Source organism: Emydura macquarii, unplaced genomic scaffold (genome assembly GCF_026122565.2).
Source record: "Emydura macquarii macquarii isolate MOO-44397 ecotype Brisbane River unplaced genomic scaffold, CSIRO-AGI_Emac_v2 contig_2531, whole genome shotgun sequence".
Lineage (NCBI taxonomy): Eukaryota > Metazoa > Chordata > Testudines > Chelidae > Emydura > Emydura macquarii.
Window position 1 is genome coordinate 8,356,470 of NW_027132668.1, and position 24,429 is coordinate 8,380,898.

The 24,429-nt window shown below is 41.1% G+C and overlaps 1 protein-coding gene across 1 annotated transcript in view; it reads left to right on the forward strand.

Annotated features, from left to right (window-relative positions):
• Window positions 1-863: 863 nt before the first annotated feature.
• Window positions 864-24,429, forward strand: part of TUBGCP3 (tubulin gamma complex component 3) — a 113,660-nt gene continuing 90,094 nt past the window's right edge. The window contains exons 1-5 of the mRNA XM_067563680.1: window positions 864-1,093; window positions 11,404-11,511; window positions 15,867-15,934; window positions 22,557-22,634; window positions 23,368-23,585. Coding sequence (XP_067419781.1) covers window positions 1,018-1,093; window positions 11,404-11,511; window positions 15,867-15,934; window positions 22,557-22,634; window positions 23,368-23,585 — 548 coding nt within the window. The 5' untranslated portion in view covers window positions 864-1,017. The remainder of the gene's footprint in view (window positions 1,094-11,403; window positions 11,512-15,866; window positions 15,935-22,556; window positions 22,635-23,367; window positions 23,586-24,429) is intronic.

Sequence of the window (24,429 nt, forward strand, 5' to 3'; positions counted from 1 at the left end):
AGTGATTCTCGACAGCAGGTCGCAAGAATCTTTTACAATGGAAAGCGTTAGGCAATTTAAATATATGGATTACTTCTTCCTCTCTCAGTAAAGACCACTCACGTGAATAAGAATTTTCAGGAGTGGGCTTTTAGTCTTTTTAACCACAGATGCACCCAAGCAGCATTTTTCAAAGATCAATAGGTAGCCCATTTGTAGTAACACTGCTGTGTGTTATGTGTGCCACCTCACTGCTGCGTCTACACAGCTTATGGGCCTCTTTCAGCTCTGGGTTAGAGATGCTGGCTCCTAAACTCCAAAAGAGACTCCTGCCTTTAGTAGAAGGGCCCCCGGAGAGTTTTTTGTGAGCTGCTGAGCTTTACCAAACTATGGCATGTGGGGGAAAAGGTGGAGATCCTAATTCAGGTTGAAACTAAGGCTTGGAATTTCACAGCCTCCTGGGGGTTGAAAGGTCCGTATTTTGGCCCGCCTGCGTGTGCAGTGTGATACAGCGCAGTGACATCATAGCAGGGTGATGTCATTGGGTGCAGTCAGTGACATCACACAGCAGCTGAAGCATCACGGGATAGGCTGAGGCCTGGCACTGACAGGGACCCTGTAGCCTCTCTCCCTGCCCCCAACTGTCATCAGCACGGAGGAGACGGGAAGTGAACTGTCCTGTCCTGATTTCTGCGCTAACCCAGCCGCCACCCTGCGATGGTAACGGGCTCTATGTGTGTGCCCGGGTCACTCAGGCCCTGGCTGAGAGGCTGGAGGGAGGTGGGGTCAGTTTGTGTCCCGGAACCTCTCCGTCGCGGCTGTGTGCGGAGGGCGGGAGGTGTTCGGCGCAGCGCACTTCGGCTCCTGTGCACAGGGGCATTGTGGGCGCTCGCTGCTTTCCGCGGGTTCTGTTAAAATGGCGCCCTAGGTAACGGAACAGAAGGTGGAGTCGGTTAGGCTGTGAGGCGGGTAGTGCGCGCGCGCGGGCACGCGGCACTTGCAGCGGGAGGTTCCCCCCGCCCCCGCCCCGGAGTGAGGATGGCGTGTCCGGATCAGAAATCCCCCAACGTTCTGCTGCAGAACCTGTGCTGCCGCATCCTCGGCAAGAGCGAAGGTAACGGGCCCCGGCCCCGCCCCCGCCCGAGGGAGCGCGCGAGCCCAACGGGGAGCCGCCCCGAGCGCGCGTGGGGAGAAGGAGGAGGGACACGGGACCCTCCTCCTCCTCCTCCCCCCCCCCGGAGGTTGCAGCGGGTCGCGCGGCTGAAACCCAGGCCCCCTGCGTGGGGAGGCGGCTGCTGCTGACAGCTCTTCGCTGGGAGTAGCGTGCCCGCCCACCCGCGGCAGAAGCAGGCAGACGTGGGCCGGCTGGTGGAGGGTGCTGTCCCGGGGGAAGCAGCTGTGTGCCTGGCCAGGGCGCCGGGGAAGGGAGGAAAATGAGGGCAGGGAACTGGTGGGAAGTGCTCTCCTTTATCTGTTCCTATGAGGCAGAAGAGAGCTACCCTCTTCCCCCAGGAAGAGAAAGAAACTTCCATTTGCTTATTGCTGTGATAGCTGGAAAAAGGGGACAGGGCATGAATGTCTCCTTTTCTCCTCCCTCCAAGCAGCTGCAGCCAAGGCAGGGATTCAGCCCTTAGCAGCGGTGAAGTACTGAGAGCTGGTCTACACTTCACAGCGTACTTCTGCGATATGGTGAAGTCTCTCTCCCGTCCCTGTGGGTTCTTCACCTCCCTGAGAGGCGATAGTTATGCTGATGGGAGAAGGCCTCCCTTCCACATAGCGCTGTCTACAGCAGGGGTTAGTTCAGTATAACTACGTCACTCATGCCCCTGAGCAATGTAGTTATAGCGACATAAGTGTGTGGTGTAGACCAGGGCCTGGTTTCATTCTGCTGCTCAGAGCCTGGGGAAGCCACCAAAAGCTGTCCAAGTTTTTGTAGATGTCACCCAGCTGCTGGAACACCTGCTGAGTGCCTTGCTCTTGCCCTGGGGGTTACCTTGCAGGTGTGTCCCATTTACCCCTCCTGTGGCTATGTCTACACTGCCACTTAGGTCAGTATAACTTATGTTGTTCATGGCTGTGAAGCTTCTCCCACTGACATAGCTACTGCTGCTCCTTTGGGGTGGTTTAATTATGTCAATGGGAGAGCTGTCTCCCGTCGGCATAGGGTGGCTACATGAGAGAGCTTACAGTGGTGCAGCTGTGCTGCTGTAAGCTCTCTAGTGTAGACATGGCCTTAGAAGAATGTTCACCCCCTTCTTCTGCTCTGTTATATCCCCACCCTCCTGCGCCCCGCCCTGTAGCTTAGCTCTACCCTGCCGATGGCCTGTGCTAGGCATGGCAACAGCCAGCTCTGGGCTGGAGCAATGGGCTAGTTGCCTGTTGGCTAGAAACTGAGGGCTAGTCTACACTTAAAACTTACAGCAGCACAGCTTATCGGTGTAGCGATGTAATTGTACCAATGTAAGTTTAGCATGTGACCTGGCCTGAGAGGGAGAAGAGAAGGAGACAGTCATGCTCAGTCCCCTTTTTCTGATTGCCATAATAGTAGGAAAATGGAAATTTTATCCTGCAAGAGAAAATAACTTAGTTGCTAATTGGGCAAATGTATTATTTAAGGCCCTGATAGTATTGTCTTGTAATACAAACAACTTCTCAAGTCATATCCATTTTACCAAATGGTATGTGGATGCCTTCTGTACTACTAGCATTTGAAGATTTTCATATGTTGTTGGAAGTGTCACCCTTCATAGATTTGCTATAAGTATTGTATGATCTCATTATTACAATAATGTGGGCATTAACCTGTTTTTGGACAGAATTCATTACTAGTAATGCTCTAACTAAAAGATTATCTGCAAATGACTTACCATCATCTTTATGATACATAAATAGGGCCTGAACAGTAGTGTGTGGAGAAGAAGAGGGGCTATACATTTGTTTTTCTTTAAGTATCAGGAATGTCTTGTCTAGCCTTCCCTGCTTTTGTTGGAGGACTTATAAGGGGTGTCTGGGAGAGATTTTTGAGTTTGCATGTCTTCACTGAACGGTTGAGTGTATGGAATCCTTAACAAAGACATCCAAAACACCCATGTTATCAACAGTTTTACTAAAATCCCTTCTCTCTCAATTGATCACGTACAAGTCTTTTGTAATGTCATAATTATTCCAGGGTAGATAAGACAAGAACTTTGATTGTTTGTATTGAATAATAAATGCTAGAAGAAATAGGGCTCAGAAAAGAAATCCAGACTCAACACTAACTAAAGTTGTGGCCAACACTGTCATAATACTAATACCATGTTTGATGAAAGGCAACATGACTTCCATTGCAAGAGAAAAGCCTATCCTTTTTATCCTTTGTGTTTTTAAGTGATGCAGGTAAAATTTAGAGAAAGATCTAATGAGATACCAATCCCAAGAAACCAGTTCAGATCGTATGTAAATTGCTAAACCTAAAGATCAGGAGGAAAACTCCAGAAAATTTACAATCAGAATTCAGCAATTCATGGGTGACACAATACAGTCCAATTCCTGGTACTTCATGACAGACTGAAATAATTATTTCCCTCTTTTCTCCTCCCCCCAACTTTAATTTGATAAATGAGACTGTTTTGTCTCCTCACTACCACAAGACTACAAGTTAAAATTAAAAATGTCTCTTTAAAAAAAAAAAAAAAAAAGACCATTATGAACATAATTGATAATTTAGATGACAAAAATAAAGATCCAGAAATACTTTGCAAATGAGAAACAACTTTAAAAACAGGCATACTACCACTTTAGGACTGTTACAAAATCCATTTGTGAAATCAGAATTTCAGTCTATGATGAAGTGCTGGGAACTGGATTATGTTGTGTTGCCCCTGGTGGATTGCTGAATTTTGATTGTAAATAGGTTTTTGAAATTTTCATCCTGATATTTAGGTTTAGCAATTTGCTTGTCACCTGAATTTATTTCTTAGTATAGGTGTCTCACTAGATAATTTCTCTAACTGTGCTTGTCACTTAAAAACAAAGGATAAAATAATGGGCTTGTCTCTTTAATCAAACATGGTGTTAATATTATGAAGATGTTGGTTACAACTCTAGTAAATGTTGAGTCTATATTTCTTTTCTAAGTCTTATTTTTCTATACTCTGCCTCAACTTTTGACTGGAATAATTAATTTGTAAATTATTATACTTAGTGTTTGAACTTCATTGACAGTAATTTGGTACTCTAAAAATGTGTTAAATTTATTTCCAGTTAATTATGAGGAATGGAGGGGAGCTCAAGCCTGCTTCTGCTGATTCCTGGGCCTCATGCAAGGGATTCCTGCCTTTTGAGAACTGCTCAACTAGCCATCCTAAGCTGACCGGGTTCATGAAGAGCCTAATAATGTTCATTGGGAGTGGGGGAGAAGTCTCAATGAGTGAACAAAATGTGTCGTCTTGTTATATCTTACTGCTTCGTAGGACTCATGCAAAGGTTACTGGGCTCTGGGGAGCTAAAAAAAAAAAAACCCTGCATAGAGCTCAGAAAGCATATGCACTTTATTAAATAAATAAAACAAAAACATTACCAGATTCATATCTTGGTTTCATACTTAGTGGCTCTTCTGGCTTTTGTAATTGCTTCAGTTTAACATCTATCCCCTTTCAGCACAGGGAGGAAAGGAGACGTGTGAATGGGAGACAGGTTAAGGGCTTTCTATACATGACACATGCACTTATTTAACTAAATTAGTTTATAAACCAATTTAGTTAAATGGTTCCACACTTCTAATGTGAACATATGCACACTTTTTGCAAGGAAGATCTGTCTAGCTTATCAAAAGAAGATTGAGAAGTGACTTGATCATAGTGGAGATGTATCTTCATGGAGAGAAGATGAATACTAAGGGGCTCTTTAATGTAGTGGAGAAAGGCATAACAACAACTAAAGGCTGGAAGCTGAAGCCAGACAAATTCAAATTGGAAATAAGGCAGCAATTTTTAATGATGGGTATCATTAACTATTAGGACAAACTACCAAGGGAAGTGGTGGTTTCCCTAGCTGTAGCTGTCATCAGATCAAGAGAGTGTGCCTTTCTGGAAGTTATGATTTAGCCAAACATATTGGGCTCCATGCAGGGGCGTCTGGGTGAAATTTAAAGGCCTGTGATATACAGGAGTCAGACTACATGATCTAATGATCTCTTCTTGCTGTAAATACTAGGCATCTATTTCTGCTTCAGAAGATTCATCCTCACCATTTGAATCATACTTTACTTCTGGCAGGCAGAGAAATATGGTTCTAAAATGAGCCAAGATGCAGTCTTTATGTTAATGTATATCTTAATGGTGCCACTATAGTTAACATGGTATATAAGTACTTTGATTCTAAACCTGTGAATTTGTAAGTGAACTGTAAAAAGTTTACTTGGTTTTATTGGATTGTTGGTGTCTTTTTGGAGTCCTTTTAATTTACCAGTTACTCTTTGTGTATAGGATGTCCTCAGAACCTCTACAATTTCCAGTTTTTCCTCTTCCAGAAAGCTTTGTATTGAAATGAACTCTCATGATGGAGGATGATTGCAGGAGGCCATCAGTATGAGAATCATTTCCCCTCTCTTCCTTCGCTCCTTCCTAACTAGCTTCTAAGTGTGCTGAAGATTCAACCTATGCAGCCCAATGGTCCTTGTTGGAACTCGGGTGTCACATTAGCATTTTGTTTGGTAGTACGCTGTGCTGCCACTAGGCTACTGAGTTGATTGGAAACATTTCACTAAAAACGTTGAACATCTCTTCTTTTTTTTTTAAAAGACATCATTCCAGAATTTGGGATTAAAAAGTCAATATGTGCATTCATGTTAGCATAGTTCCAAAGTTGCTTATAATAGTTGATTAGTATTAAGGATTTGTGATTAAACCGAATCACGTTATTGTTAATCTGTGGTTATATTAGTTTGTTTTGGGATCTCGTTAAATCTTGTAAACTAAATTTTGTCAGTACTTAAAATGGCAGTTCCTGCTAGCAAATGGTATTGTTGAATCAGTAGGCATACAGTTCCCTGTATGTCAGTTTTGAAGCCATGAATTCTCTAATGTGGTGTTAGAGGTATTCTACTGCAGCAGATGTTGCCTTTTTTTAGATTAAACTGAAAACCAAGGTATGGCCCACCTGTGGTCATTAGAGATCCATGGCCCTTTGGAATTAGGGGATTTAATCCCATTGTCCTGAACAAAAAACAGTTTATGTAGCTATTCTTTCTGTGTAAAATTCCCATTGAAATTTCATTTGGAAAAGAGATTGCTCTAAATGTATCAGCTGTATGGAATTGTCACTCTTGGGTCCTTGATCGTTAACATAAGACTGTAAGAACTCCCTAGTTCCTTAAGGTTTTTTTGATGGTTGAAGGCAGGGATATCTGGGTTGAGTAAGACGTCCCCCCGCTGATTGTTTGTCATCCCCTACTGATATCAGTACTATTCTCTGAATATCACTCAGTTCCTTATTGGGTGACTAGGGAAGGCGCATTACTTATTAAATTTACTCCTCCGTTCCTGACAGTTCATTCCAGTTTTCTAAATTTTTTTGTGAGTTCTCCTTTATATGCTGGGGTGCATCAGCAAGTTTTTCAATCCCAAGGGGGGTGGGGGGAGGAGAGACTTTCTTTTCATGACACTCCAGTGCCTGTCCTAATGTTCTTTCAGGCTGCTTCAATGTGTTTATGTGGATCTTTTTCTCCCCCCTTTCCACCTAAGCATATCTCCATATCCATTGTTTCTCAAGGCAGTTCAAATTTCGTGTTTCTCAAGCCTCTTAGTGTATCAGTGCCTTTTGTGTGGTCTTGATTCCAGAAAAAACTTGATATTAATTATTTATATATGGCAGTGTCCACTATCCGGTATGGGCTATTTAAACAATCCAGATGAATGGTCCCTACTTTGAGGAACTCACAATTCAAGGACATACATTTGAACAAATGATGCTAGTGTCAGTTTGCCCTCTTTCATGTTCCACCACTTGATCTTTCAGATATATCTTTGAAAGAGGAAAAAAAGCTGCTCATTAACTTTAAACTTTATCATTCTGGCAGAATTACATCTAGGGCATTGTGTACCTCACATCAACCATGATGTGCAGAGATGTCAAATTTGCCTGCAGATGTCACTTTGTAAGGTGTTCCAGAGATACATCAGTAAAATACCATTTCTTACTGTTTTTCCCCCACAAGGATTCTCCCTCTTTAGTTTTGCTATACTTTTCCCATGTGCTTTGTTTAAAACTCATTTTAGGGTTTGAAATGCAACATGAAAACTGCATCATGCAGTTCTGATAGATCACACTGTGGAGGGAGAGGGGAAGAATGGATGCATGCTTAAAGAACATTCTCTACTAAGCATCAGAGAGAGCTGCATTTGCAGATGGAAACATAAGAATCTACTTTAGGCAATTCAAATTAAGAATTTATAGATCTTGAATTTTTTTGTTTTTGTTTCCCCTTCTTTGTGTGTCACAAGCTGTTTATACTGTTTTAAACATTTTTATTTATTTGTTGGTAAATAAGTCACTTAGCTGAATGATGCCATTAATTCTATTTCTGTATTCATAACTTTTAGATTTTTACAATCTTCTGCCTGTTTCTTTTCTCTGCATTAAGAGCTCACATGGGAACACTGAAAACTAAATCATGTCTTCTATAAATAATTTCCTCCTTCCCGTCTTATTAGGCAAATCAAGATGGCAGTGTTGCATCACTGTTGCACTTGTTTATATATTTATAGGATGAAATGTGTGTGTACAAATATATTTTAAGTTCATCTAATGTCTCGTGAATACATATTTGGGGGGGAACAATTTAACAATACATCTGCTTATGTAATAAAGTTCCTGTCTATTTGTCTCTGTCAGACATCTTACTGTCAAATATATCTTTATTTCTTAGAACTTCTATATGGTATCTTCTTGCTTGTTCTGTATCTAAAGTCAGGAGTCTGATGCCAAAAGTGCTCCCACTGCAAGCAAAGCCTCTTGCAAATCAAGGACTTTGAAATCTTAGTGGGATAGCTAAACATTTTGATTCAAAGCTATTGTACGACTGTAGGTCCAGCATAAATCTCCAGAAAAGTCTCTCATTCTGAAGATTAATCTCTCAGATTATTAAAGGAGGGACCAAAAGTTTTATTGGTTCAATCTTAGCAGAGAGCAAGGACTGAATGGATAAGACTGAGTTATCATATTGGCCACAGATGGCCTCCAAGTGAGGACAATCCAAAATATCCCTTTTAGGGTTAAGTCTGTCACTGACAAGAATCTGTTTTTAATTTTTTTTGTTAAATTGAATATGGATAAAATTTCAAAATAACTGTTTTGAAACATTTGCGTCTGTCTTTTGTCCTATAATCTGCACAGCAAAATCACATTGCACCACAAAACTAGAACCATAGGTAGATTTTTACATTGGCTCATACAAGAGGCAATTTTCAAGGGCACAGATAGCACAATGTTTAATTTTGAAATAATGGTAACTTCTTAGACATGTTTGAAGTTGTTGTAATAAAAACTTGCTATTTGAACAAAGGAAACAGACAGGTGAGTATATAGATATATTTCCCAGAGGGAGTAGCTGAAGAACAGGAAACGTTGCTTTTCACAAACTTCCTATGTAACTTTTGGCAGGTTTTGTAACATAAATATGGTCTCTTGAGGTGGTAAACCCAATCTTATCCACCTGACCCTAGTGCCTCTCATTCAAATGAGTTTAAAACCCAGCACTTTAAGCTGTCTCTTAAGTACCCAAAAGAAGAAGAAAATCTTTTTAAAAATAAGAGTAGCACCCTGTGACAGAGTGTTGGGTGAGAACAGCCTAAGTCAGCACTCTGCCTCTGGAACCCTAGTTAAGGGGGAATGGGATCAAGCTGAGGGAGCCTGCAGCGACTGGACTAATGAGGAGTAGCTGCAGAGCTTGTTAGCTGGGCATTATAAAGGATACCAGGAAGGAACTGAAGGGGGGGCACCCCAGTGAGAGGGAGAAGGCACAGTAGGAGGATGAGCTTTCCTTGGGTCTGTGGCGGAGACTCTGGGGCCTAGAGGCTGTGCGGCTGGACCTGATGTAAATAGCTCGTGGTGGGTGTCACGCTGAAAATAAAGAGCACTGGTGTGAGCACAACTTGGAGGTCTCTGAGTGGTGTTTGAGAGCAGAGGTGGAGCAGCAGGGAGGACCCTGCGCGAAACTGCTACACACCCAAAGCTAGTTTTTGAAACTGTGTACTGATAACCTGATATGGGGGGAGGGAGCACATTTTTTTTTTAAAAAAGGGAACTTAATAGTTAAATGTTGTAATGCATTATTACAAATACATTTCTTTATAGGAAGTAATTTTAACACATGTACCTTAACTGTGACCCAAAATAAATGCTATTTTCAATAGTAATCTCCAGACATAGATTTGAAAAATTGTATTTTTACTCATTTTATGTGTTGATCAGCCTCATGCAAGTTCACATACCATAGTGATGCTATAAATTGATATTATTGTTCCTGTCCTAATAGACCGTATATGCAACTCCCTCTTAAATAAGTATAAACACTTCAATAAAAATTCTACGGCCAGTAGCGAGGGGATGTGTAGAGGTGTTGTAGCTGTGTCAGTCCCAGAATATTAGAGAGAGAAGGTGGGTGAGGTAATATCTTTTATCGGACCAACATCTGCTGGTAAGAGAGACAAGTTTTGAGCTATTGACTGCTCTCCCATATATCTCTTAAAAGAATCTCTAGATAACAAAAAAGTACACTTAAAATTCATGTTTCAGAGTTAAGGTATTGTAAATAAAACATTTATTTCTAGTAGTAAAAATGTATGGTATGTGGCCAGTGGGAGATTTATGTTGTACTTGCTCTTAAGTGCTTGAATTTTTGAAAAGGTGGTAATTTACCTAGCACTTTAACATCCTCAGCAGTTTTTGAAATGCATTTTTTTGTTTTAAAATATAGACATTGAGGTACAGCAATGACTTCAGTATGGTTTTGTAGATATATTTGTAAGTGAAGACCTTTATGTAACTGCACGTGTACAGAGCCAATGCTGTCATAACTAGTAATATCTGAGTAGTTACACAAAAGTCCAGTGTTGTCTAATACAACTTGTCAGATTTTTCCACCTGGGACCTCAACTCCACCTGCTGTTGCTTTTCAGGACTTGCTCAAATTCTACAGCCCTCTCATTTGACCTTGCAGCAAAGACTCTGGGAGAGTGGTTGGGGTTGGATAGATGGTATTTGAGAGGTAGTGTTAGGGTAGGAGGAGGGGAGAATGTTGTCTTCCTCCTATAAGCTGAACCCTAGTGCCTATGGAATTTTACTGTTTTTGGTTTTTTTTTCTTTCTACAATTCAGAGGGTACTTGCTTCTCCTAGGTAGAAAAACTGAGGACTAAGTTGATCCTTCCTTTATTAATATTAGGTTAACCTTCATCATAATCTAGCACTCAGAGATGCTTATCATTAATTGTTTTGGTTAATTGACCTCTTATCTCAAGTTGGCAAGGGAGGACAGTCTTTGTTTAGTGGTTTTTCTGTACCTTTCCCTTATCTGCCGTATGACTAGTATGTTGAGGAACTTAACGTGTCTCCACTATGAAAATTATTCCTAAAATAAGCATACGATAAGTTAATTGTGATCATAATGAAACTGATTGCTGATTGTAGTTGGCTTTTGTAGGTTTTAAATTGAACTGGAGTCATACTTTTTTTTTGGTAGGGAGTTACTGGGGTAAAATATTTGGTCCTTGTACATAACAGTTTAATAAACTGAAAGTTAATGTTGGTAGGGTGAAAGGTAAGTAGGTTTAATTGGTTTGTCAAAACTAAGGAATAAACCTAGTGTGAGTTAAGCAGATCTCCTTGTAATTCTACTAATCAGTACATTGTGTTACCATGGAATTCTGTAGTTTGACTTCAGTAAATCTCCAGTTTGATTCATGACCTTGAAATCTGCTCTTGTGGATCCTTGAATTCAGACTTGCAGCATGCTTAGACTAAGGAGGAAAGAGATTATGCATACTCATTTTTGTTTGTGTTGGCCCATACTGAAGACCTGTTATTGACTGAACTGTTCATGTTTGTAGATAGTACTGATGTTTGCTGTATGAAGCAAGATGCTAAAAAGAATGTTGACAAAGGGATGAGCCAGCATTTTTAAGCTTTAGTTTGCTTCTGGAATTGAATTTGTGCTCTTAAAGTGACTTTCTGCCTAAGAATGTACAAGGACAAAATACCAATGCAAGGTAGTATTAGGAAAATTTGATCTGATCACTACCATATTTTCTTTCTCAAAGCTGAAATGTGTACATTTTTTGTATTTGACTTTTAATCACTTACAACAACAGCTGCCATGTTACTATTTTTTCTTAATTTTAAAAGTTGGCTTAACTGATTTCTACCCCACCTACCCTTTCTTTCAGCTGATGTAGCCCAGCAGTTTCAATATGCAGTGAGAGTTATTGGAAGCAACTTTGCTCCTACTGTTGAAAGAGATGAATTTCTTGTTGCGGAGAAAATCAAGAAAGAACGTATGTCTGGCTTCCTTTCATCTTCAAGAATTTAGAGCTGAATAATTTAAAAATGAATAAATATGTTTTTGGAGGAGATGAAAATTGTAACAGTATTCTAAGTGTGTGTTTGGTTTTCTTGTTTTTGTTTTTTTGTTTTGTTTTTGTTTCTTTTAAATACTACTCCAAATACTAGCAACTAGCTCTGTAAGAAATAATGGTGAAATTTGCTAACCATAAACCTTAAATATTTGACTCCAACATGCGACTTGAGTCAGGAAATGCCAAAGTGAGTTTCTCTCTCTCTCACACACTCACACCTCAAATACAAAATACAGGGTGTTTTTTTTTTTTTTTTTTTTTACTACGAAGTTAGATACTCTGTTCTCTTGCAGTTTCTGCTGTTTTGATACAAGACCACCAAGTGTAGTATGAAAGCAGTAGGGATGCAGTACATCCCTCAGCAAAATAGCATACTTGCCTTCTACAGATTCATGAGTTGATAGTAAACAAAAAAAAAAATGTGAGTAAGTTGTCTGCGGGAATATTTTAATTACATTTAAGCCTCCCACTTGGTAGATATTCAGAGCTATTGAGGATAAACCTGTTAAATTGGATCAGGATTAATACACATTATCAGTTAGAACTCCTCTTCGAGAACATCTAGGGTGGAGTTCACCTAAAGAGGATTTCAGAATTCTCCAACTCAAATTTTCAAAGCCCAAATATTCTTTAATAGGGACCTTCAACACTGAATGCTTTCTGTGTATTTGGCCAGTGTTCCCTAATGCAGCATATACACTTGTGTCAAGTCTGTTGCACAATCAAGGAGTTTATAAACACATTTTTTCCATTTCTCCCCATGTTGACTCCCCCTCCTAATTTTGTGGGTTGAGCCCTCATGAAAACAAATGGTGAGATAGATCCTTCTTATTAACTCTTCTTTAAGAATTGTGATGCAGGATAGTGACTTTAGTTGGGAAAATGTCCTTACTCAATAGCTTTTAATACTGGCATGTAGAGCATTTGACAAGATTTTTTTTTTTTTTTTTATTTGAAGGTTGCTGTTGACTGTTGCTTGATTTTGAATTTATATGGGTATTTTTCCTGTAATGCGGTCTTTTGAAAGATTGCATTAAAGCTTAAGGCAAAACTCTCTAATTTCCTGGAGAAGGCTTTCTTGTTTAACTGGTCAGATGATTGAGACTGCGGTATGTTCTTCTGGTGTATTGAAGTACTGTGCCAAACTATTTTTTCAATTTATGCTCTTCACCTTCCTTCCCGTGTCATGTTGGGCAGATCACTTCACTTCCCTGTGCCTTACTTTTCCCTTGTGTAAAATGGGAATGATGCTTTGCTTTTCATCTATAGATCTCAAAGTACTGTACAAAGATTTTGGTAAAAGCTAAGGACTAGATTGAGAAAGGGATTTAGGTACTTAAGTGCCATTATAGATGCCTAACCTGAAAGTTTAGATTCTCAAAACCCCACCTGCCTTGGAGAAAGCTAAAATCCCATTAACCGCCTAAATTTTTATTGGTGGGCATGCACAAAGTTGCCTGAATCCTGACACTACTGAACTGCTCAGTGCCTAACTCTTGCCTAAGTCTTGGTTCCTTCTTCAAACTAGGCTTCCCTACACCATTCTGCCTGCAGGGCCTGATCCAGTAGGCATGCTCACAGGCTGCCTTCTGGATCCACACCTACCACCACCACTTTCTGTGTTATATTGCCGCCCCCCCCCTTATACCTGGTCACCCAGAGATCAGTGCACTCACCCAGAACAATAGATGCTGGTTCCAAATGCCCCTCTGCCAGGTGTAGAATAGGAATTTGAACCCAGGTCACCCACATGCCAGATGAGCACCCTAACCATTGGGGTATTGGATATTCTGCTGGGGGCGAGGAGGAGTCTGTCCAACTCTGCAATTGAAGCTGTTCTACTTTGTATAAAATATTTATTGGACCAGAGAGAGAATGAGTGACTATAACCCAGATGAGTGACTATAACCCAGTGGTCAGGGAACTCACATCGGATGTGGGAGACCCAAATACTAATCCCTGCTCTACTGATTCATTATTTAAAAAGTGAAAAAGCATTAGCAGCAGAGAGTGAGACTCACCCTAGAATGCCCAGTAGACCAGGGGTTTGGTCACTCACCTGGGCTATAGGAGACCTGGGTTCAAGTCCTTGCTTCACATAAGGATATCAGGCAGCGTGGGGATTTTTAATCTAGGTGAGTGTGCTAACCACTGGGCTATAGGGTATAAAGCAGTGGTTCCCAACCTTTTTGGCTGGAGGGTCACAAATATTTTTACAGCCTTGAAGGGCCACCAGTCTATCAACTCATAAAAAATGTATTGACGCACACATCATTAAGGACTACAAATCACTACATATTTAAAAGAAACATTTTGATGCTACTGTGCTCATTTTTACATTCACTATTTTACACTTACAAATTACTCACAGTACGTCACACACTCTCAGACAAAGCACTAGTGTAGATGAGTGACTGTCACCATACACTGAAGCACATGGCCTGACAGCTAAGTCATGTTGGGTGGCCTGCTAAGTGGAGGCCAAACTATAAGGCACTGATTTTTAGAGTCCGCCCCTCTTCAAGCATGATAAGTCCTGGGTGCTCCACCAGCAGTGCCTTTCTCTCATCCCACCACTGCAGCCAGACAGAAGGAGTTCAGCGCAGAGGCTGCCTTCCTGCTGAGCTCCTGTCCCCCTGGCTGCATCAGGGAAACTGCACGCATCCTGTAGCCCCGTGCACTCCACCTGGGTATCTAGGCAGTGGCTCCCTTCTGTAGCCAGGGGATGGAAAATCAGTGCTCCCCTTCCTGTGGCTCCAGCAGGGACCCCAGCGCCTATGGACTCAGGAGGACCACTTTGCCGTGCTCTCTGCAACAGCAAGAGGGAAGGGTGCACTAATCTCAGCTCCCTGCTGCAGCCACTGTGAAAGACCCCATGGGCCACAGGTTGGGAACCACTGGTATAAAGGGACAACTGCCACCTCTTCCCCAGCAATTCCTACTGGCTAACTGAGGCAGCTCCCTACTCAACTTGCTGGCTTTTGTGAATCCCATATTTAGGTGCCGAATTCTTTCAATGCATTGTATAGATAGCCTGAGCATATGCTCAGGCTGCTGTGGATTCCATTAGACAGTAGAGTGCCTAACTCCTCTTCATTGCGCTAGACTTAAACATCCGTTGTTAGATGGATTTCTTTCTCTACTCCCACTCAAAACAAATGTCTTGAGTTATAAAGTATCTTTGGTTAGGAGTATTTGTTACTTTTTACAAGAACAAATAGACAAAACTGACAATACTTTATCTGCTTGTACAAAACTTATGTATATTTAATGCTGGATTTTGTTTTAAAATATACTGTGGTTGTCAGCTTTAATCAGGGCTATGGATATAAAAAAAATCAAGACCGTTTGAAGTGGAGGCATGTAAGTCATGAGAGCATAAGTACAACTTAATAAATGTGAGGCCATGCCTATATAGGGACACTCAGGAAAGTTAAGCTTACTCAACTAAAGGTGCAAAGTCAATGCACACTAAGGCCACCTTACTCTTGAATAGGGACATCCACTTGGGGTTTTAACAGGTTTTGACTTGTATGTTGACTTCTTACATTTAATTGATTTGACATAACTTTCCTGAGTGTCCCTGTATAGGCAAGCCCTTACTTATATTTATTAATAGAATGTTATAGATCATCAGAAAGATCTATGCCACCTCAGAATTGTAATGGAATACAATTTTATCTCTGTTATTGGCTTGCTTACTTATGGCCTAACTTGTACTGACCAGAAGTCATTCTCATTTAACACCTGTACAGTGATTGTGAAGTGAATAGATTATCTTTGTTCTAATACAAGTGGCTAGATGCCATTTTTCAGAACACCCCCACCCCCTAGTATAACTGCTGACAGAGGTGCCAAGAATGTCTTTACTGGAATAAAAGACTGGTGGCATGGACACAGCTGTCCCAGGTCAGCTGACTTGGGCTGTGGAGCTAAAAATTGCTGTGCTGACATTCCGACTCAGGCTGGAGTCCAGGCTCTCAGACCCCTTGAGTGGGGAGGGTCTCAGAGCCTGGGCTCCAGCCTGAGTCCTGAGGTCTATACAGGAATTTTACAGCCCCACATCCTGAGCCTGAATCAGCTGACCTAGGCCAGCTGTGGGTGTTTAATTGCTCTTTAGACCAAGAAATGCCTGGGTATGCAAAGTAAACTGTCTCTTTATTCTCTTGCTTTCCTGCCACCCAACGAATTGCATAAATGTATCAATGCAAAATATGTTGTTACCATAGTTGACTTCAGAGGATGAAACTTAAGAAGCTTTTTCCTCTTAACAGTTGTGCGACAAAGAAGGGAAGCGGATGCTGCTTTGTTTTCAGAACTTTACAGAAAACTCCATTCGCAGGTATAGTAATGTGCTATCTAAAATGCACTTTACCATGAATAAGAAAACTGAAGATACAGATGTGCTGTCTTTTCACTGCCGTGGATTATCTAAATCTACATTGGGTAATGAATATTAACTTTAAGGTTACTTTACCAATAATTTCATTCTTATAATGTGTTTCTTCTGGACTTGCTGTTAAATTGCCTATAGTTCAAAATGTAAGAAACTAGCTTGGATGAAAGTGAAATTAGAAAATATCAGCGGTATTTTGGTTTGCATATAACTGAATAAAGGACAATTTATGGGAAGGAAGTAGCTTTGTAAAAATAGAAGTGTTTACTTTTTTATGTGTACAATTGAACGATTATTTCACTGCCACTTATTTTTAGGATAATGTGTCCTGAAGTATATTGATTTATTGATTAGAAGTTAAGCAGTCCTCTTATTTTGAGTTTTTAAATGATCTGAGGTTTTCATGTTGAAGGTTAAGGGTTTTGCTGACTTTGAGATTTCTGCTAAAACACAAGCACTTATCCAAGAGCACTGTATGTCAGTGTTTTCTGACAACAGAGGTGATCTGTAGAGTCTACATATCAGAAGAAGGGAAAGTCTAAGGCAAGAATTCTAGATGAGATGGGAAAAAATCATTACTTTAAATGTGTGCTGAATTCTCAAACCTGAACACCTACCATGTTTGACAAAATCTCAGTGAAACTTAGGTAGACAGTAACACAGTATCTTAGATCATCTCTTTTATATAGTGATAAGGAGAAATACGGATATCTCTCTTGGCAAAAGCTATTATGCAAGATTAAAATTTTAAATGTAATAGAGCAGTATTTTCAAACTTTTTTTGTTTGTGGACCCATAAAAAAAATTTGAAAGGAGGTGCAGACCCCTTTGGAAATTCAACTTGTGGTACTTGAACCCCTTACCATAGAAGTCTCAGACTGAAAACTGACTCAACAGAATTCAACTATAAAAGTTGCATGAGCTTGGCATGGGATTTGATACAGTGTGAGAGAGGATGCTAAACTCTGGGCTTCTATGGTAACAACACCACCAGTGGGTTTTGACCTGTAGATGGGGGTATTCGCATACTTTTGATTAAAAAAAACCAGAATGCCTTTTCTGGAATCTGAAACTTTATTTTCATATTCACCTTTTGCAGACCCCTTAGAAATAGTCTGCGGACCCCACTGATCCACGAACCATAGGTTGAAAACACTCTAACAGATGATTGCTAAAGTTTCAGTGACCACCCCTTATCTTAGTAGAACCATCTTTTTTTATCCTACTGAGGAATTTTATATTGTGGCAATAAATTGTATAGGCTAATATCATAGAGAACAAGAGCTTAGCAAGATTACATGAACATTTGACACTTCTATGGAGAACATCCAGAGTTACATTCAGTAAGGATAAAAATTCCATACAATAGTTTGGAAGGAATATAATAAATCCTCCTGCTTCTGCGTGTAAGTCAGTCTCTGACTTCAGGGGATTAGGAAGAAACTTTTCCTGTGGGCAGGTTGGTCCATAGCTACTCACTCCAGGATTGGTATCTGGTACTGTCCATTGTCAGAGAGAATACTAGACTATATGGACTGTTGGTGGGGAATATCTTTCTTATTGCAAATGAGACACATTCAGTACATTGGACTGTGGCATTTTGGCCCCAATCCTCAAAAACATGTGTACTTCAATGACTTCTTAAAATTAAGTTAAGCATATGTGTTAGAAAAATAAGGCCCCAATCCTGCAAATATCAATGTTGTTGTTGCAAAGATGATCAGCTCGCCTTTACTCCCTTTTCTCATCCCCCTCCATTCTGTGTATCTACAAGATATCTTTTCTAGTTTCTGTAGTGAGGGACAGTATCACCAGGTTGCAGTAGGCTCCGTCATTGACCTTTCAGTTTCAGCAGCACTAAGTTGCCGCTGTCCTCAAGCCTACTGTCAGCAGTCTTTGTGACCTTGTTCTTTTAAGGTAGCTTTTGTGTGTGTAACACATACATGCTTTGCTATTGATCTAGTATGAGATTATCATAGCTAGCATTTGGCTAGAGTAGTATGCACACAGAGCATATGAAAATGACCAAAAATTTATATTTTAAAACCATTATAACACATCTAATATGTACAAATACCATACATTGCTTGAAGCAGAATAGATTACATGAACACAAGCACAGGAATGTGAATATAATAGTTAGAAGGTTAAAGCTAGTTTAAAAGTTTATTTTCCCTCCCCCTGTTTTGTTAGCTGGTATTTACCAGAACAAGCCAATAACTGTTTCATATTGCATTATTTGGAACCTTCTCCTCCTTCCCTCACTTTCCCTATACCAGTCCCTCTTAAATGCCTGCCATTGTGGTGTCTAAGCACCAGAATTTTTTTTTCTGTTTTCGAAAAGCGTGCACATTGTGATGTCTGAATGCTAATAGCTCTGTAAAGGAACTGTTGGTCCCTTACTGAAACTTAAGTGAGGTGTTTTTGGTTGGCTCTCTCTCAATACCAAAAGAAAGGGGAAGGGCTGATGAGAAATCAAGATTGTGAGACTGACAGCTCCCAAGGCCGATGGGGAGAGGCCAACGCTCCAGGTCAGCCTGATTGACAGGATAAGGAGACCAGTGAAGGAGTCAGGAGCCTGGGGTCCCATCCTCCGGATGAGCTGCATCTGTCTGAGCCAGAGTAGGGTGGAGTTGAGGGGAGAGCAGTTGCCTGAGCTGGGATGGAGGCCGAGCAGCAGCAGTATGGAGGCAGAGTGGAGCTGGAGCTAGAGCAGCTCAGAGCTGGAGCAGCGCAGAGTGGCTGATGATGAGCCAGGGCTGAGCTAGAGTGGAGAGCTGCAGGCCCAGAGCTGGGGAGCAGATGCACGGTGTGCCACAAGTAACACTGGCGCCAAGTGCAGTGAGCAGCTGGGTAGAGCGAGGGCCCAGCACAGGGAGACGTCATCAGACAACAGGTCTTGCAAACGACTCGGGGGTGGGGTCGTGACCTTGACGTGAGGGCTGATGTTTTGGGATAGGATCCTGCCACCTAGAGCCTGAGGGCATGTGGCCACCACCAGTGCAAGTATCTGACCCGTGGTATCACTGCAGCACAGCCAGGGCCTGGGAAGGAGGCCTTGGATGTGTGAGGAACATCCTGAACTTTTCTTACCTTGCAGAGACTGCTGTTTGTGGTTTCCCCAGGTCCACAGGGGGAGGTTACTTGTTTCCTTTAACCTTTCCCATTTTTACTTATTTTTCTTATTGTTTCTTGCTTTTTAATAAATTGTATTTGATTTGAACTTTGTTTATGAGCCAAGGAAGTGGCTTATATGGAGAAAGTATTCTGGAGTGGGGACACCTTAGCACCTGTCCTAAGTGACCATGATCAGACTGGGGATGTAGCCTCCCAGCAATCCCGGATCCAGCCTGTCGGGGTTACAAAAACTCTGCCACACTGGAGAGTGGAAGGGGAGTCCTCAAGGTCAGGCAGGCATCTGGGTAAAGGGAGTTGGAGCAAGGACTCAGATCCTTTTGCTGTCCGATTCCACCAGGGTAGTGCAGAAGCCAAGAAAATTCTCCACAATAGTGGAACCATTCCCCCTTTACAGTAGCAACACAGATGCTGTGTAGTATTAGCCATGAAATCCTTTCCCTCCACTTTTACATATGGGTGGTGATGGTGTGACTATCTGCTTTATGAATGAGTAACTTTTTTGCAATAGTCTTGGAAACTATGTCAAAAGTGTAGCAATACTTTTTCTAGGTTCCTTCATTCTGTGACCTTTAAAGAGGAAGCTGCTTAGTACTTGTGAATTCCACCTCCCCACCCTGGACTCAGGAGGTCAGTTCATATGTATTTAGTGGGGTATATCTAATCCAACAAGCCTTATTAGTTGTTCATCAGTTGACATTAAGATTGATCACATTGTAGCTGGCCAATACATCAAAATCTTACATCATTCTTCTTCCTCCTGCTTCCCCACTGATAAAGAAGGGCTTGCTGGTTCAGAAACTCTGGTTGTTTCCAGAGGGTGGAACTTGCATGCCGTACCCAGTTGGCTGACTATTTGAACTAACCACAGAAAGGAATACTCATCTTACCTATGAGGACTTCTAACAAACAGCACCTAGCACAGTGGTCCTAGTCTGTGATTAGGGCTTCTAGGTACTGTAATTGCCCCTTTCCTGTATTATCATAGCACCTATTTTTTTTTTTTTTTAAAGGAGGAACAAACAGGACCCAGGGAATTTATAGACCAGTCACCTTAACTTTGGTACCTGGAAAGATGCTAGAACAAATTATTAAACAATCAGTTTGTAAGCACCTAGAAGGGAATAGTGTTATAAGGACCAGAACAAATCATGCCAAACCACTCTAATTTCCTTCTATGACTGAGCTACCAGCTTAGTGGATGGGGAAGATTTTAACATGATATTTTGATAAGGCTACACAGACACACACACCATTCTCATACGCAAACTAGGGAAATGTGATCTAAATGACATTTACTGTAAGGTGGGTGCATAATTAGTTGCAAGATAATACCCAGAGTAGTTATCCATGGCTGTCTGTCAAAGTAGTGGGATATATTTAGTAGGGTTCCACAGGAGTCTGTCTGGGATGTGGTACTAGTCAACATTCTGGTATTAGTCCATATTTAATTTCTTGGATAATGGAATGGAGGGTATGCTTATAAAATTGGAAGATGACATCGACTGGGAGCGGTTGGTAGCACTTTGAAGGACAGGATTAGACTTCAAAATGACCGTAACAAATTGGGAATTGATCTTAAATCAACAAGATGAAATTCAGTAAAGACAAGTGCAACGTACTACATTTAGGAAGGAAGAAGTCAAATGCACAACTATAAAATGGGGAATAACCAGCTAGGCAGTAATACTGCTGAAAAGATATGGAGTGTTATAGTGGATCACAAATTGAATGAGTCAACAATGAGATGCACTTGTAAAAAGACTATTATTATTCTGTGGTGTATTAACAGGGGTGTTGTATGTAAAACATATGAGGTACTGTGTCTTGTATATCACTAGTGAGGCCTTAGCTGGAGTACTGCATCCAGTTTTGGTCATCACACTTTACAAAGCTGTGGATAAATTGGATGGAGTCCAGAAGAGAGCAACAAAAATGATAAAAGGTTTGGAAAACCTGACCTATAAGGAAATGTGTGTGTGGGGACCCAAAGACACACACCTAGGCATATTTAGTCTTGAGAAAAGAAGACTGAGGCGTGACTGGTAAGTCTTTGTATATGTTAAGGGCTGTTATGAAGAGGATGGTGGTTAATTCCAGGTCCACTGACGGTAGGACAAGAAGTAATGGACTGATTCTGCAGTAAGAGAGAATTATTTTAGATATTAGAAAAACCCTTTCTAATTATAAAGGGTTAGGGAAGCACTGGAATATGGAGATTATACAATCCCCGTCACTGGATATTTTTAAGAACAAGTTTAGACACCTGTCTGTCAGGGGTGGATAGGTATACTTGGTGCTACCTCAATGCATGGGGCTGGATTAGATGACCCTATTGAGCTCCCTTCTGACCATACATATCTATGATTCTGTGAAATAATAAATACTACTATGCAGCAGCCACGACTATGCTACCTGAGGCACAGACAGCGGATGACACCTGGGTTCCAGTGCAGGAATCAGTCCCCATCAGCAGCAGATTATGTCTGACTCCTGAACGAAGTCCAGGGCACCTCCAAAGCCAGGAGGTAGCCATGTTGCCAGGACGTCACACAGCAAAACATAGTAGGCTTCTTGACAATCAGCTGTGGAAGGGGCTCAGGTTCTTGCAGATCTATGAAAAAAGGAAGTTGGGGTGAGGTAAAGAGTGTCACTACCCTGATACCACTCCCAATATAGGGAGACTGCTTCTAAGCTCTTCTGTCACAGAGTTCTGTGCCTACCTTGACATTAATCATTTGCTTCAGCAATCCTGCAGAGATGTAGCTCAAGTAGCATGACCCAGATACAACCCTGTTTCTGCTGCCTCCAGATAAGACCAGGCCTGCTCAGGTTGCTCAAGTGGCAAGAAGCAGCAGCAGTGTCCCTTCACTTTTCAAGCAGGAATGTAGCCTCCCTCAAATGTAACAGATCAGCCCTACCTAGGGCAGTATTGACCTCTTCTCTTCCAAGGCCAAACTCCTATTAGGAGGAGAAGTAAAAAAGATCCAACTGTCGCTGTCAAGCACAAAATCTTGTGCTGCCACCCAGATTGCATGGTAGACATGAAGTAGTATGTAAACCACCTTTATAGAAAGCTGTGAATTTTAAAATTTGGTTTGCTTATTAGTTGACCTCTCAGTGCACATGGGAATTCATGATACAAGAATACTGAATGCCGGAGGAAGTTTTCTTTATAGAACTGACATGTAAACTCCAGTGTCATTACCTTGAGAACATGACTTTGGACATCCTCTCTGGGTGTATTTAAATGATGTATTTTTGGTGTGTTAAAGTTTTAACCTGCTGTTTACAACTACAATGTAGAAATAAGTTGCATATGAATTAGGTTGTGAGGTAAGGGTAAAAAAGCAATAAACTCTGGAAATAATTGTGGAGCAATATCTGTTTTTTAACTGGATGTTATCTAATACACACCCATCTCTCTGAATAGGGTGTCTTGAAAAACAAATGGTCAATACTCTACCTCCTGCTCAGCCTTAGTGAAGACCCACGTAAGCAGCCTAACAAGGTAGGTAAGGGGTTCTTTGTTATTTCAGTAAATATTTTAAAAATCAGTACAAATCCCAAATGGGGATGTTGAGATGTTAATATCCAGACCAAAACCAACATCTTCAAAAAGCAGAGTATCTGCAAAGTCCTTGAAAAGGCTGGAAGCAAGAACTACTTAATTAAATATAAAGATGCTTTTTTTAAATTGTGAAAGCCAATGTACATGTAATTTTGTGTATTAATATTCTAACAATGACAATTAAAGAAGCTATTCTCTTTAAGCATAAAACTGAATAATTAAACATGCAAGGCAGTCATTATCTGGAACCATTTGGATAGTTTAACTTAGGCCAAGTCCATACTAAACACTTTTTTTTTTTGCTGGTATAGCAATTTTGGTTGAGGGTGTGATCTTATGGCTACACTTTAGTAGTAGCAAATGCCTTAGTGTAGTTGCAGTTATACCGACAAAAAAGTGTGTTTTGCTAGGCTATCTTATACCAGTTTAGTAAGTGAAATAAGCCATGTTGCCAAATGCACTCTCTTGCTGGTATAAACTGCGTCTTCACGAAGAGGGTTTTGTCAGTGTATAGCTATACCAGCAAACGTTTTCTAATATATACCAGACTTTAATTTACTATTAGAAAAGGCAATAACAGTTAAAACACCCAGGAATGGAGAAAAAATTACTGTAGCAACTGATGTGATTGATTAAAGGAGCTCACAATTAGATCTTTGTGTTTGTCTTTAAGGTGTCAAGTTATACCACGTTGTTTGCTCAAGCATTGCCACGAGATGCTCACTCAACTCCTTACTATTATGCCAGGCCTCAAAGCCTTCCATTGAATTACCAGGACCGCAACACGCAGTCTGCCCAGAGTGCGGGCAGTATGGGGAGCAGTGGGATCAGCAGCATAAGCATGTATGCCCTGAATGGGCCAACGCCAACTCCACAGACCCTCCTTCCAGGGTAAATTTAAATCTGGCTATCCTGCATATAGTTTCGTGAAGACCATCTCAATAAATATTTTAGTATTACTTAGCATTTTTGTCCAGTGATTTCAGATTTGTCTTACCCCATACAGAATGTTGCCGATCACTGTATCTACACATACTTTCAAAGCATTTTACAAAATAGTATACCTCAGAATATTTTTATGGGTTTAAGTATGCTTACCCACCACATGTTACAGATGGGTAAATGAAGGAATAGAGAGGATATATGGTTACTTTGTTCACAATTCCTGTTAGTGAATGTCTTCATGATGCTGTTTTGTATTAAACTTTGTTTCATCTTAATACCTGTGAAGTTTACATGCCTAGCAGTTTTGGATACTGAGGTCCTCTGTTTATCTGCAGAACAGCTATGGTAGAGGCAGCAGCTCTGCAGACTTCTCACACTGTCTTGTCAATGTTTCTCTACTTTGACCTAACAATATTGTCTTAAGGGAGTAGTGAATAGTTTTAGTCTGGACTTGATGACCCCTCAGGGCCCTTTTCATCCCTATATTTCTATAATTTTGTGAATACCAGAATTCCAGTACCTTGGTACTGTTGCTGGCTTTGGACTGTGCAGCATTTCCTCATCTGGTGCCATCCAGGGACAAACCCATCAAGCTGTCTCTGGTACGGACATCTCTGGAGACACACCATATGGCACAGCACTTCCATAGTCAGGCAACTCAGGATTTTCCTCAGAGATTGAGGTAGGTTCCTATGCCGCTTGCTCCTGGAATAGAGCATGTCATTCACCTTCCTTGAGAGGATTCTGTTTCTGGTAGATGTCCCACAGTGGTGCAGGGACTGGGCTGGTA